This window comes from Pelobates fuscus, chromosome 5 (assembly GCF_036172605.1).
Source record: "Pelobates fuscus isolate aPelFus1 chromosome 5, aPelFus1.pri, whole genome shotgun sequence".
In the NCBI taxonomy this organism is placed as follows: Eukaryota; Metazoa; Chordata; class Amphibia; order Anura; family Pelobatidae; genus Pelobates; species Pelobates fuscus.
In genome coordinates, this window is record NC_086321.1 from 229,562,991 (window position 1) to 229,579,545 (window position 16,555).

Below are 16,555 nucleotides of genomic sequence, written 5' to 3' on the forward strand. Positions count from 1 at the left end.
TTTCTATTACAGCGCTTCAAGGGGCAGACTTGTTGCACTCAGAGTGATAGCATTGAACACCCTTGAGGCTACTCCACTCCCTTTCCCGGCACTATTTCTAGAGAATTGAATTCCTATTGTTCCTCACACTATATCTCCCCTTCTCATGACCCCACAACTGACCAGACTCGCTTGCAGCAATTGGAGCACTAACTTTCTCTTTGCATTCCCAAAACAATAACATCAGAGGTGGCCAAATCATTGGACACCACAATAACTGATGATATTTGAGCAGCAATGAAAAACTTCAAAATCAGGTAGAGCCCTGGGTTTTGATGACTCCTACTGCACCTACTACAAGCAGTTTAGACCCTCACTACTTCGTAAATTAACCTGAGCGCTCAATTTCTTACCTGTGGGAACATGTATGTAAATACCACACTGGTCTCTAAAATGTTAACGTCTCACATGCACTCCCTTCTACCAGGCCTAGTCCACCCAGATCAGTCTGGGTTTATACCAGTTTAGGAGGCAAGAGACAACACTCCTTTACTATTTAGCACTTAGCTAGGAAACATGGGAGATCTCTGTTGCTTTTATCCATAGATGCTGAGAAGGGATTTGACTGGCTGGACTGGGCCCTTATGAGAGCAACCCTCTTGCAAATGGGATTTGGGTTAAGATTCGTTCTTGGATCTCTTCCTTGTATAAATGTCAGAATGCACGTATATGGGGCCCTTTAGGATGGTAAATGTACCAGACAGCACTGCCCTTTTTTTACCTCTGCTTTTCGCCCTGACCCTGGAACATCTTTTAGACGTGATAAGACAGAACAACCATACAGGGAGTGCAGAATTATTAGGCAAATGAGTATTTTGACCACATCATCCTCTTTATGCATGTTGTCTTACTCCAAACTGTATAGGCTCGAAAGCCTACTACCAATTAAGCATATTAGGTGATGTGCATCTCTGTAATGAGAAGGGGTGTGGTCTAATGACATCAACACCCTATATCAGGTGTGCATAATTATTAGGCAACTTCCTTTCCTTTGGCAAAATGGGTCGAAAGAAGGACTTGACAGGCTCAGAAAAGTCAAAACTAGTGAGATATCTTGCAGAGGGATGCAGCACTCTTAAAATTGCAAAGCTTCTGAAGCGTGATCATCGAACAATCAAGCGTTTCATTCAAAATAGTCAACAGGGTCGCAAGAAGCGTGTGGAGAAACCAAGACGCAAAATAACTGCCCATGAACTGAGAAAAGTTAAGCGTGCAGCTGCCAAGATGCCACTTGCCACCAGTTTGGCCATATTTCAGAACTGCAACATCACTGGAGTGCCCAAAAGCACAAGGTGTGCAATATTCAGAGACATGGCCAAGGTAAGAGGCTGAAAGACGACCACCACTGAACAAGACACACAAGCTGAAACGTCAAGACTGGGCCAAGAAATATCTCAAGACTGATTTTTCTAAGGTTTTATGGACTGATGAAATGAGAGTGAGTCTTGATGGGCCAGATGGATGGGCCCGTGGCTGGATTGGTAAAGGGCAGAGAGCTCCAGTCCGACTCAGACGCCAGCAAGGTGGAGGTGGAGTACTGGTTTGGGCTGGTATCATCAAAGATGAGCTTGTGGGGCCTTTTCGGGTTGAGGATGGAGTCAAGCTCAACTCCCAGTCCTACTGCCAGTTTCTGGAAGATACCTTCTTCAAGCAGTGGTACAGGAAGAAGTCTGCATCCTTCAAGAAAAACATGATTTTCATGCAGGACAATGCTCCATCACACGCGTCCAAGTACTCCACAGCGTGGCTGGCAAGCAAGGGTATAAAAGAAGAAAATCTAATGACATGGCCTCCTTGTTCACCTGATCTGAACCCCATTGAGAACCTGTGGTCCATCATCAAATGTGAGATTTACAAGGAGGGAAAACAGTACACCTCTCTGAACAGTGTCTGGGAGGCTGTGGTTGCTGCTGCACGCAATGTTGATGGTGAACAGATCAAAACACTGACAGAATCCATGGATGGCAGGCTTTTGAGTGTCCTTGCAAAGAAAGGTGGCTATATTGGTCACCGATTTGTTTTTGTTTTGTTTTTGAATGTCAGAAATGTATATTTGTGAATGTTGAGATGTTATATTGGTTTCACTGGTAAAAATAAATAATTGAAATGGGTATATATTTGTTTTTTGTTAAGTTGCCTAATATTTATGCACAGTAATAGTCACCTGCACACACAGATATCCCCCTAAAATAGCTATAACTAAAAACAAACTAAAAACTACTTCCAAAAATATTCAGCTTTGATATTAATGAGTTTTTTGGGTTCATTGAGAACATGGTTTTTGTTCAATAATAAAATTAATCCTCAAAAATACAACTTGCCTAATAATTCTGCACTCCCTGTATTGGTGGATTTATACACAGGAATTTGGTTCATAAAGTGGCTGTATATGCAGATGGATTGTGTTTTTTTGTTAGTTTTTTTTTGTGGAAAACCCACGGTTGCTTGGGACACCTCCGATGCTATCCCTAGGGATGTCTCCTTAAGTTCTCCATTGGCTCAGATTCTCAGGATCTGGACTGGAAACATGTCTCCTACACCAGATCCTCTACTGCCCCTAAAGTAAAATCTTTTAGTCAAAGGTCTGTTGCTCCAGAGCTAATTTGAGCCTTCATTGTGAAGAAATTCTGCTATTCACAGTTGCTGTGCAGGGAACAGGTTTATAGGGATTTAACCTTGTTTGAACATCTTTTGAAATCCTAGAGATCTCTTGTCTGCAGTTATAACAAGCCCTGCCCGTCTTCCTAGACCAGACTTTCTGTGGCTGTCCAATCACAGACTTCACAATGCAGCTTAATGAGAAGTCTTTACATGGCAGCTGTTCTGGGCAATTGCTGCCTCTTGAGTTTAGCTCCACTGAACAACAATACCAGGAAATAACATGACCAATTAATTGACAGCCATGGTGGTGTAGCAAGGTTTATTTATTAAAGTGTCAATTTCTATTGACATCTGTACTTGTAAAATTAAAAAGAGTAGAGACTCTTCACACAAGTGCTTTAGGGGTCTGGAGTGTTCCTTTAAACACTGACTCACTTCCTCTGCACTCTGTTCAGGCTTCCAGCTGCTAGTTTTTATATTCTGAAGATTATTTGATTCACACACTGCTGAAGAAGGGTTTGTATGCATAGAATACTATTTCAGGCCCAGGGCCCAGTCAGTTTTCTAGTTATTATTATTATTACTGGTATTTATATAGCGCCAGCATATTCCGTAGCACTTTACAATATTATCAAAGGGGGAGATTTACCAATAAATGAGACAATTACAAGAAAACGTACAGGAACAATAAGTTGAGGAGGACCCTGCTCAAACGAGCTTACAGTCTATAGGAGGTGGGGCGTAAAACATAACAGGACAGGAGGTAGCAATCAAACAAGGTGTTAAGTCTGGTTGCGCGGTGGTGGTATTTTTTTTTAGTTCTTGTGCATGTTGTATTTACAGCTGATGATGTGGTCTTATGGCCTTTATGTGGCTTACGACTATCACCTGACACCAAACTTGAATTTGCATCTGTGCTGCAGTCTGACATTATTTAATTGTGATAAGTAATCTTCCTTATAGTTCTGTTACTCTTTATTATCACTGTAATACCTATCCTGAAAAAAAACATCTCTTGACCCATCCTCCCCCTCTAACTATCGTCCCATATCCCTGCTCCCTTCCTCATCAAAGCTTTTGAAAAGACTTGTCTTTACCCGTGTGTCTCACTTCCTTAATTCCAACTCTCTCCTTGACCCTCTTCAGTCTGGCTTCCGCCCTCTCCACTCTACTGAGACTGCTCTTATCAAAGTGACTAATGACCTAATCTCCGCTAAATCCAAAGGTCACTACTCCATATTAATTCTCCTTGACCTCTCTGCTGCCTTTGACACAGTTGATCATGCTTTCCTCCTTCAAACCCTTCAATCACTCGGTCTCTGTGACTCTGTCCTCTCTTGGTTTTCCTCCTATCTCTCCCAACGCTCATTCAGTGTCTCCTTTTCCTAGGATACCTCCTCCTCTCTTCCTGTCTAGGTTGGAGTTCCCTAAGTCTCTGTCCTTGGTCCCCTTCTATTTTCTCTTTATACTGCCTCTCTTGGTAAACTTATTGCCTCTTTTGGATTCCACTACCACCTGTACGCTGATGACACTCAGATATACCTCTCCTCCCCGGACCTCTCCCCTGCCGTCCTGCAACGTGTCACTGCTTGCCTTTCTTGCATCTCTGACTGGATGTCCTCACGCTTTCTGAAACGTAACCTCTTTAAAACTGAACTCCTTGTCTTTTCTCCTCCTAATACTGATTCTCCTCTCTCGCTCTCCCTTCAAGTCAGTGATATTCACATAAGTCCATCCCTGCAAGCACGCTGTCTTGGCATCATACTTGTCTCTGGTCTCACCTTTGAGTCTCACATCCAGTTTGTTTCCAAGTCCTGTAGGTTCCAACTCAAAAACATAGCCCGCATCCGCCCCTTTCTTACGCAAGATGCTACCAAGGAGCTTGTCCATGCTCTAGTAATTTCCCGCATGAATTACTGTAACCCTCTCCTGATTGGTCTCCCCAAAAGCCGTATTGCCCCGCTACAGTCTGTAATGAATGCTGCAGCTAGACTGATTTAACTTTCTAGTCGGTCCTCTCACACCTCACCCCTCTGCCAGCCCTTACATTGGCTTCCTGTATCCTATAAGAGTCAATTCAAAGTGCTAACCCATACATTTAAAGCACTGAACAATTCTAGCCCCTCTTATATCTCTTCACTGATCCACAGGTATGCCCCTCCTCGTACTCTCCGCTCTTCCTGTGACCACCTCCTCGCACCCGTACGGCCAACTCGCGCTTGCAGGACTTCTCGCGGGCAGCTCCTCTCCTATGGAATAGCTTGCCTACTGCCATCAGACTCTCCCCTAGTCTTCAATCATTTAAGAAGGACCTTAAAACCCATCTCTTCAGGAAAGCTTATGACCTCCCGGAGTAATCTCTACCTTACATACCTGTCTCTTGCTCTCTCCTATGGGACAGTGCTTTGCTCTCTCCTCCAGCTTTGCTTCACTCCCACCCTACTTGATATTTCCTGTCCTAATGTTTCTAATACCCCACCTCCTATAGTTTGTAAGCTCATTTGAGCAGGGTCCTCTTCAACCTATTGTTCCTGTAAGTTTTCTTGTAATTGTCCTATTTATTGCTACATCCCCCCTCTCAAAATATTGTAAAGCGCTATGGAATCTGTTGGCGCTATATAAATGGCAATAATAATAATAAATGTAAAAAAGTTTGAATAAAGATTGTCAAAAAAATACGTATGCAGAGCTCAGTACATGGCTCTTTTTTTAAATGTTAGCATTTCCAAGTTTATAATCTATTTAAACTACACGTGTTTGTTTGTTTTTTAAAGCTCCCTCTTTATGCATTTATGTTGAGCTAAAAATCTTCTGTACGGCCAGATTATTTGTCATACAAAACTATTATTTGGCTTTATAATCATGTTTGTTATTATGTTTCAGGAGTTCATGAGAATGATTGGAGGTGATAAGCAAGGCCAGATGATTGTGTTCCATTTGATTGAGCTTCTCAAGAACAATGGAAGGCTGCCACAGCCTGATGGTTGTCCTTCTGAGGTATTTCAGTACCTGCCTTATTCTAGGCACCACATTTGCTACATTTCAAACTTTGTGTTACTCTATGCCAGTTAGCGTGAAAGATTGTGTACAAACTACAGTATTTCTAAATCCTGATTATCCCTTAGAATAGGTTCATAAAAGTACACTCTAGGCACCAACACAAGTTAAGTGCATTCAACATGTTTGGGCCTCACATTGACGCTGTCACATTAAAACATCTTAATGAAGAAGAACAAAACTTTGCTGCTTTTCATAAATTTCCTCCTGATTGAAAGGCACACAGTGTAGCTCAGTAAAAGAGAGATGAGTGTGAGCTGACCAATTACTTTTCACTTATTATCTTTATAGTATTTAAAGCCAGGCTAAGTTGGAGAGTTAGATAATAATAGGTCCGTTATTGACTATGGGGCAGACATTGCAGCCACCGCGCTTACACTAATTTCCAATTGGCTTGGCTGAGTACTTCTAACAGGGAAGTTGCTTTCTGAAAGGAGGTTTGGAAAGGGAGTGAGGTTATGCCGCAGTAAGCTGCAAAACCTTTATTTATTTAAATCTGAAGAAGAAAAACTGCATAAATGAGGCAAACAAAAATTGCACATATACTTAGATCCTTAAAATATGTTTGTGTCTGCAGTGTTCTTTTAAGTTGAGCATTGATAGCAATTATACTCCAAGGCATATCTAAAACCTAGCAAATGTTAGAGGTTTACTCCAAGCACCATGGCCACCTTAGTTATTTGACGTGGTCACTGTGCTTTGAGTCTTTATATGCAGCTTTTTGCTATAAAACACTGCACATACAGAGTTTAATCCCTCTGTTGCTGGAGGTGTAACTCCATCTTTTTCAGCATCATTAGGGCATCGTTGGCCTTGGGCAGGCCAACATCATTTATGTGGAAATGTTCATGCACAGTGTGCCACTTATTGTCCGAAAACGGTCCGCTGACTATAAGCCAATGAATGGAAACTGGATCGGCTTCTGCAGCTCTACAGAAGGTGAAGGCGCATCACTAGCGCTGAGAGGAGCCAAGTGGGGACCCGGTTACAGGGGGCAACCTGTTATTAAATGGTTTGCATTAACACTGGGTAACCGGGCCAAGATATTTCTAGAAGTGGGCTGTAGTGGTAATGATCCCTGGAGTAATCCTCTGAATGTGTCCACAAGTCATAGTGCGCAGCATCTGGGAGGGAAAAACAGAAGGAGGTAGAGAGAAATGCATATTAGCATGGCCCAGTTTGAATAAAATAGCCAAATATTCTCTTGGCAGATTGAATCGGTTCTATCTGTGTATATGCATGCAAACATATTCTCTTTATTTACAGAAAGGTCCACACATTTTATAAAATTAAAAACAATATCTAAGATATAAAGTAAATACAAATACATTGGGGGTAAGTTGTGTACATGCAGTGAGCTCTAACAAGAAAGGTTACAGAGTAATTGCAAACTAGATATACAGAAGTCTTCTTCAAGCCATTAGATCACAAAAAAATATTTTGGCTTACTGCAATGTTATTTTGTTTTTGTTGCTTCTTCCTTAGATTTATACCATTATGATGGATTGCTGGAATAATAACATCAGTCTACGTCCTTCATTTAAAGATCTTTCAGTTCAAGTTGATAGATGCAAGGAACGTATGGGAGATTAAGGGCTGGGACTTAACAAGACCTAAAGAGGCTGTACATTGTGAACATAACCTTCATGAGCCACCATGGACAACAGTGCATTCAGTGCAACTTTCTGCAGATTTTTTTGAAAATATTGATTGTTGGTGTGTGGTATGTGCAAATATGCTTTGCGTTGGATTGGACAATGCAAACTAAACACTTGCACATTTTCTGGAAGTCACATTTACTTTGCAACAAAGACTACAAACTAAGCTCCTTTTCTGAGCTGAACAATTTCTTTCAGTTTCTAACAGATTGCTGTATCAAGCCCATAGACAATATCCTGATTACAAAGAATTCTATTTTTCTTAAGAGAAAACCACTCTGAGATAGCCAGTGCCATACGGAGGCAGTACACAAAAACCTGCTTTTATCATGTTTGAAAATATATATTTTGACTTTTTCTTAGCAACCTGCATATAATATTTGTATAGTTTGTGTGAAATTGAGTTACATGCCATCATGGCTTAAGCATCATGACTTTTGTTTTCATAAAAGATACTGATCATACATTGTTCTGTTCATTCTATATACATTTGCATATGAACAAGATTAATATGCTTCTTTTGTTAACAAAACTATGTGCCTGTCCAAGTCTTGTCCAATCAGTCAGAAACATGATTAGGATATGTTGACAAAATGCTTGTTTTGGCTCATTCTAAAATATTACAGGACAAAGGGATCAAATATGTGTATTTTCCTAGTTTCCCCGTGTGCTTTTTAATATATGTTTGAAACAGACACCCATACAGAGTACAGTGGTTTTAAAAAAGAAAAAAAACTTTTTTTTTTTTTCTTCTTTCTTTCTTGCCATTAATCTCTGTGCATCTGTTATTACATGCTTTACTTTTTTGGTGGCCGTGTGAATTTTATTTCCATTTAAGCAACCAACTTAATCATCAAAGGGTTTGAAGCCTTGATTTTAGTATTACTGAAATTATCAAATATATGTTTCATAAAAAGTACCTGGCAAACGCCAATGCTGCTTTGTGTCATTAGTAACTATGTAACTGCATAGTAGCTCAATATTTTCACCCAGGTAGTAGCTTGTCCAAATGTATTATTTGAACAAGACAATGGTCTAAATGACTTTAGTGGTTGTTCATGATACAACGAGCTGCATTAGACTCTGTTTTTACTATATTGTAGCAGAAAGATCAATGAGATCACTAGCCCTTAGTAGAAGTATATTCATTGTGTTTGGAAGCCGTGTCTCTCCCAATAAATATTAAGGTGATTTTGGAATGGGCGTGATGGTAAAGTGATGGAATTATGAAAAAGGCATGTATTTGCCTTTGTTCATAAGACATTTTCGTTGTCTATACTCTGCATGGCTTCCTCTAAATATAAAAGATTACATGTAGAAATTATTTGATTTCAATGTCATAATATTTTAATGCCTCTTGCAAAGCAATCTGATTGTCAACATTTTTGTTCATCCCTCTGTTAATCAGATGTTGTGTAAAATAGTTTATTTCTGTCAATAGTTTTGAACCTACGATTGATTGTAGCTGTCCTGTTAGGGTGTTGTGCATAGCTCTTATGCCATCCAAATCATTGGGACAAACTTTTTTTTTCAGGTTTTTGCACATGTTGATAAACTCACAGCATGATTTGGGTGTTAAATGTTACTTGCCATTGTGCCTTCTGAATTCTGTATATAGTACTTGATATGTTATGTTGATGGGCATGCCTTTTAGCCTGATGTACACACCAAAACTTAGATGTGGGCTTAACTGTTTCAGAGTGAGCTTAATCTTTTCAGGAGTGTGCAGTTCAGTAATTTGTGAAATATGATCATGCCTTCTGACATTGAATAACTTAATTCATCTACAGTGAAAATTCACATTCCTTTTACAATAATATGAATTCAGTGTATTGCAATCGATGGTTTTATTTCCTCTACATACATTTACATTTTGCCTTATTTGACATGTCTTACTATTTCTGTTGAATGTTCTTTGTATGTATGATATAATTTATTTTGGGCAGAATTTTAAACGGCTAAGCTCCGTTTGGGGGGCAGCTAATATTTCTTTTTTTTTTTTTTTAACATCTGGGTTAGTTTGGAAAAACACATCAAATTTATTAGAGTAATTGACCCATCTGAAACATATTCAACTACATGTGTGGTTGGTGTTCGAGTAAAAGTGTCAATGAATGATAAATACATTGAGCCGGGGGGGGGGCCTGAACGCCGAACGGATCAGACGTGTCTCGTCTGAGCTCCAGCGCCAGAGCTAAATTATCGGAGCCAGCTCCGTGCCAGTTACAGCCACTGACCCAAAAAGGTGCCCATAATACGCATGAGCACCGGGTGAACACGGCGATACCGCTACCGACCCAGCACGACATAGGAGCAACCCGTCTGAGGCCCGAGGCCTAGCGAGCTTGAGCTGGAGAGAGACGGCCGCTCTCCCAGTTCTGTGACCGGCGTCTGGCTGTCTCCCCCCCCCCCCCCCTTTGGACCGGCGGGGGTTATCCCGGTCCTCACGGGCAACCACGATTTGGCACCATCAGGCCCAAACATTCACAATGCCACAGAGAAACGTCCAGACCCAAGATGGCGGCCATCCCACAGCCGCGTGTGCAGACACAGCGTGAGCAAAGACGGGAGGCAAACCAGCACAGTATACTGCAACAACCTGCAAACTGCGACAGCCTCTGGGACAAGCCAGATGACTCCCCCTGGCAGCTAAAAGCAACGACTATTCAGCGGAGGAAGAGCAGACGGGAACCAGGTGGGTCCCCCCTGGGCACTCAATATGGCACCAACGCGCAACCACACTGGACAGGCCCACCCGGGCGGCAGACCCCCAGGGGACTACACCCTGAGCATCACCCACCGGCTCAGAGGATCCGGCGCCACAAACTGCGACCCTTCATCAGGATCCACCGCAGCCCCCGACTAGGGAAGAACGCGGCCTCCTATGGGATTACCCGGGTTCGTGGTTCACAGATGCTGGTCTCCACGACTGCCTGGGGCTTTGGGGTGAACCCGCTTGGACTGACTCCAGATCTCCTGATACCGCCAAACCTACCACCCAGCCAGGGCATTGGCTAACTCTGAACTCTTACTACAATGTGCTGGCCTAACCACCCGCAAACACAGCCACTCCATCCAGCAAACATGATCACACACACACTATAGCCGAACACTGACCGGCAATAGCACACTCTAGCCCTGACAGAGGCCCCCACAACTACCACACATGCATACAAACCCTGTAGGGGGAGCAAATGCAGAAAGCCCCATACAGTCATACACATAAAGAGCGGGTGCCCGTGGTAACCCAAGCATGTAACCAACTAAGAAGCCCACTAGACAAATGAACGATCTTACACTTACGCGTACAAAGCCTGTAAACACTTAACTCCACAATGTACACACTTCTGTGAAACCTATATATCTTAAAAATGTGCCTGTCTCACTTAAGCTCCAATTGTCAAATATGAAAATGTGCTCGAGGAATGCTATTGGAGCACCAAGAGCCTGTATGTAATACCTAACATGCACGTGAAAAATATTAAATAAAAATAAATAAATAAATAAATTGAGCCATAACCCCAAAAAAATCTAATGCCATTATATTTCTGATGCAAACAATTGCTATTTTGGCATATATTGGCAAAATAAGTACAGGTAGTTAGTAATAGTGATCTCTCTGCTTTTGAATTAAATGGGGTTCAAACTGATTTAGAAAAGTGATAAACATTCTTTAATTTTAAAATTCTCCCAGCAAGTATTGTAGTTTGTTGATTTTATTAATCTGCTTTTAAAGAATTGCCTGCTTGCTAAAGTTGGCACATGACTCATATACTTGTGTTTAGCTTGCATGAAATTGTTTGTATTTCAGTAGAAATGACTAGTAAACATTTGCAAGATTATTCGTTAAAATGAATATTCTTGGGAATTAAGTCACTTTCAATTTCTAGGCCAAAATAGACAAATTAAAAAAAACAAGAATTGTACCTAAAATTAAATTACCATAACACATTTTAAATGGACTTTAAATTCACACTCTGAATTGACTACAATTCACTCATCAGTGAATGACCCCGTTATTTATTTAACTTTACAAATAAAAATAATGTTCTTGTTAGACTGATGTGGAATTGTCTGGCTGCTGCTCTTTTATAGTAAGGTATAAATTGTTTTTTGTTTTTTTTAATTCTGTGCAATGGAAGCTGCTTTAAGATATCTGAATTTGGTTTGGTAAGACGCACATTAATTGAATCTGACATCGTATCTTATTGTAAAGCTCTGCGGAATAAACTGGCGCTATATAAATAATAACCAATAATAAAAATATCATAAGTTTTAGATTATCGGTGAATTCAATAAAAAATAATTATTAGGCTTGCTTGTAGCTAGACTCAAAACATCCATGATTGCAGCTAATACCCATCTTTACATATTATAAAGCAATAGAACTGAATTAAGGCAAATCTCACAACTAACCATTAAACATTAATACATTTATTTTTAGGCAAAAAAAAAATGCTATCTATATGAATTTAAGAATTCTAAATCTGTAATCCCAGGTGCGCACACACACTATATGTATGTGTGTGTGTGTGTGTGTGTGTACATATACTAGTGTAGATTGGATTAGCCGTATTAGTCCAGTAGATAACATGCCAAAATACCAGAGTATTGCAGTATGCAATGATACCTTTTTATATTGGACTAGCATAATAATTTTTTTTTTTTATTCTTTATTTTTGGTATGCAGGTAGTTACAACAGTGCCTGTGTCACCACAACAGCATTGGCAGGCTCAATTTTCATAGACATATGATAGCAGTATTGTGGCAAGTTGGAAATGCATAAAAAATTTTATAAGTGAAAAAGGTAGCAATACAGCAAGTAAGCTATTAACAATATGGCATAAACTTAGTGCGACTAGCTTGAGGCCTCGTGGTGAGATCGACAGGCTTGTATGTTTATGAGAAAACAGTAATGTACAATTCGCTTGTCCGGTCCTAAAGCACATAACTTTCGGCTAACAAGACAGGCTAGGCACATGCTAATTAGACGTGGTGGGTTACTTGATTGGTTGTTTGGTAGTGGTAACCTAGGAGTCGTGATTATAGTGGGTGTCATCGCTGTACATTATATGAAACTCCTAGGATACTAAACCGTGTTTATATTAAGCTAGACATATATAGAGAATTGCAAATTGTGCCTAGGGTGTAGAGCAGGCTATTTGTGTAAATGTATGCGCATGTGAAACGAGGAGAGAGAAAAAGGAAAAAGAATTTGATAAAAATAAACTACAAGCACCTTGTTTGTAGTAGAGACCTCAGGCTCGAACAGGGCCATAGTCAGTGATACGGTAGCCCTGCAGTTAGTGAGATATAGGTGGTGCTGACTGACTATGTGAGCGAGAAGTATAAGAATAAACTAGTGCTTTACACATGTGACTCATTAGTCAATTGAGAGTCCTAACAGTTGATTGACTAAACATATCATAATATATCATATTAGACACAAGGCAGATGAAAGTGATCAAGCGGCGTACACAAGGCAAACCATAGTACATGTGAGGTCTCACTGCTGCGGCATTTGTGCAAGGACCCATGGGAGAGATGATGACCAGATATATGGAAACAGTAGGTTAGCATGGGGATTGATCTGCACGATTTTTATAGAATGATATAAACATATTCAGCGTTCCTATCTATCTGTTCAAAGCATATCATCCTTGTTGGCAGTAATTGTTTTAAACGTGCTGGGTAAAGATTGCGGTCTAATGGAGAGTGAGGTAGGCTAGTTAGGGTGAGCCACCTCCCCACGTTGGATCCCTAACAAGACATACTAAAACCGTAGAGACGATAGTACAATTGAAGGTTACATGAGCATACTTCTATGTAAGGTAGGGACATAAAATATTCAGTAGATGAAGCATTATGCTGTACCGGCTGTGTCTGGAACGATGAGGCCCTTAACAAACAATATATCTCATAACATCTGATGGTTCTACACAGTTTTCCCTTCTTCTTTTTCTCCCTTGTAATTTGCCGAGGTAACGTGTGTGTGGCGTTTGTGTTTCTACACTGCTCTCAGTGTCTGGGTTCCGTCCTTATTTTAGAGCTAGGTTAGTTGAAGTCGTGAGATGTTGCGGCTAGGTGAGCTATGGCTCGTGTAGTGGCGTCTAGTAGCCTCTGGGAACCACGAAAGGGATAGCTGTAGTCTGCTAGAATTTAGGGTGTCACGGCTTCTGCATGGTCTCAGGATGGACTAGCATAATATTTTAAAGACAAGCTTTCAAGAGTTTACTCTCTTCCTCAGGTCTGAAGCAATTGTCTTAAGTGTTAAACTCTATCAGAATGATCACAATTGCTTCAGACCTGAAGAAGAGAGGAAAACTCTCGAAAGCTTGTCTTTGAAATATTATGTTAGTCCAACAAAAAATGAATCATTGCATACTGCAATACTCGGGTACTTTGGCATTTTATATACATAAATGCAAATATATTATACTTTTTTTCCTGTTCTCCCACCAATTCAGAATGATTACCACCATTAGTGAGAAATATATATTCCCATTTTAAACATGGTATAGTCATAAAAATATAGCTGTTTTTGGTTTTTTTGTTAACCCAATGGCTTCTATTTAGACTATATGCTGAGTAATGCATAGTTTTTAATCTAGTTTAGTTCTTTTTTTCTTTTTTTTTCTTTCTTAAAATTGTATGTTAAAGGGTTACTCCAACCACCATGGCCACCTCTGCTTTTAGAAGTGGTACTGGTAGGTGTATGTATTTGCGTATTTGCAGTGTTTCTGCTTGAAACGTTGCACATAATGAGATCATTACACTTTTATGCTTAGGACTAGTTGTAATTCTGTTCTGGACTGCCAATTGTCAATACTGTGCAAAAAAAATAGGTCAGTCGTTGGTGCACATAATTAGTTTCTCCGTTGCAGGCCGTGCCTGCTAGGGGGAGTGTGTATGTCCTCTCCCACCTTATTTTAAGTGTTGCTGCCACCCCCACCTCCCTGTATCCTTAAAAGTTTTTGTTTTCAAGCTCCATTTGCCCCTCCCTCCATTCACCTTTGCTACCTCCCCTTATCGTCTCAGAGCGTGTGCATGCACTCTGACCCGTTCAACAGTCCAATCAAATGCTTCTATGAGAGACATTTGATTAGACCAAGGAGAGGAAGTCTGTGGTGTGGTGTGGCGTGATGTGAGGATACTTGCACTGGATTCCAGCTACATTTTAAGCTCATTTTAAGTGTTTTTTAAAAAATTATTTTTATTTTTACATTTCATTTTCAAAAGAAAAACAAATAGAATTTGCAAAAAAGGTTTAGGATAACCCATTAATTATTAGTAGTATATAAATAACATTGCTTGGGTTAAATTATTTTCTTTAAATGTTTTTTATTAACTGTACAATATTCACTTTCAAGAGATTTCCAATATCCTCTAACATTGCGTGGTTGCAGGCATTGTCACACCACTTGATAATGAGCAAATAAGAAATGTGAGGTCTGTGGCTATTCATTTTGACTTAAAGGGGTACTCTAAGCACCATAGCCACAATAGCTTATTGTACTGGTCAGGTCGTTGGGGTACAGTATGAGACCTTGTCCCCTGTTTTATGTCAAACAATTTTGGAGCAGAAAACTTAAGCTCTACCAACACCATGTAGCTTCCTCTCTCTGCAGCCACTTTTGATAATGTTTTTTTTTCCATTGTCTGTATGAATCCATCCAACCTTGGACAGCAATGGCAGACTGAGTACATTGTGAACAGATTAGCCCAGAGCTAGTGAATGAGATTTTAAGGTGGGAGCACCACTTTAAATAATCACTTTGGATAGCAGGACACATACTGATCCTTTAAAGGAAATACCGTAGAACCATTGATTTTAAAAGCATATTTTTTCTACTTGGCGGATGTGTTTGTGTGTATGTATATGATTGTTTCCCCTTAATTAATGCTTCACTGTTATGTATCTTTTTTTATATGACATTATTGTTCTACAGTTAGGGATAGTATTCCTTTATTCTTGGGGCAGCAATCTTCTTCAGTGAGAGTTTCACCCCTGAGCAGCACCTGCTATATGTGACTGCTGTCCATAATATAGCCACTCTCCCTTTTAATACATTTTCAGGAGATGATCTGGGGAGAGAGTCACTCTGTCTCTTCAGTTTCAGACAAGGGACTTAATGGCAAATAGCAACTGCTGCCTGACGTTCATTTCATGTATGACTAAAGAGGGCTATCGAGTGACACCATTGATTTAATAAGATACAGGCTTTTAAACCCCCAATCTCCTGTGTCCATGCTTTTTCTCCCTGTTTAAGACTTGTCCAATTCTTCCATAGTCTACACGGGGAAAGTACGAGGTAGGAAGGAGCTATTGGCTCAAGCATGATGCGTTAAGACCTAGTTAGGAGAGCATACAACTATACTGAATGGTGTATTTCTGGGAATGTCAACTGTTTGTGCTAGTATCACATATATAAATGGTTATAATTTTCTCTTAACTTTTCAAATATCTGAGATATTAGAATATTGATATGTAACCTATATCACTTTAGCAAATGTAATATTTTCCCTTCCTGTTTATTTCTTCACTAACTTTGTGGGTGGTGAGGCCACCAGGAAGAGAATTTAAGAGAGAACTAAGCACAAAACAGCCTCATCTGAAAACCTATAGATTTTTCCACAAGATGGATGCCTTGACAACATTTAAAACATACAAAATGGCTACACATGCTGTTCTATATGTAAATAGACAAAGTGGGGATACGTGGCCCATTGTGCACTTTCTCTTCTACCTTCAGAAGGGCATTGAATGTCTGCAGTACGTTGTTTTCGTCTAAGAACTTTAAAATGATGAAAATCAGGAATAGCCAGTCTTTTTGAGTACCCAGTCTTCACCAGCTGATAAAAAAAAAAATTGCTTCAAAATTTAAAGTTTGTGGGTGATGTGTAATAACAAAGGCAAAATCTTGAACAAGTTTTTTTTTTTACTAAATATGAAATTGTAGTGAATTGAAACCTTAATTGCTAACTGTGTGCAAAAATAAATGAATAGTAAACATTCACCAGCTCAAAATTATCAGAGATTTGCTATACTATTCTGAAGTTTGCATTTTTTGTTTTCTATTCAATCCAATTTTTAGTGTTAAAGGGGTTAAAATGCTCATTTGTTGAGTATACTGCATGCCTCTCCCCTTTTAGTTGTATTTCTGGTGAGAAAAGGGAACACGTTCACATGTTCATTATT

At 39.9% G+C, this 16,555-nt stretch overlaps 1 protein-coding gene across 3 annotated transcripts in view; it reads left to right on the forward strand.

Annotated features, from left to right (window-relative positions):
* JAK2 (Janus kinase 2) overlaps positions 1 to 8,081 on the forward strand; it is a 274,226-nt gene extending 266,145 nt beyond the window's left edge. For all 3 annotated transcript variants that reach the window (XM_063455097.1, XM_063455098.1, XM_063455099.1), the window contains exons 24-25: positions 5,524 to 5,637; positions 7,183 to 8,081. In XM_063455097.1, coding sequence (XP_063311167.1) covers positions 5,524 to 5,637; positions 7,183 to 7,290 — 222 coding nt within the window. In that variant the 3' untranslated portion in view covers positions 7,291 to 8,081. The remainder of the gene's footprint in view (positions 1 to 5,523; positions 5,638 to 7,182) is intronic.
* The last annotated feature ends 8,474 nt before the right edge of the window (positions 8,082 to 16,555 follow it).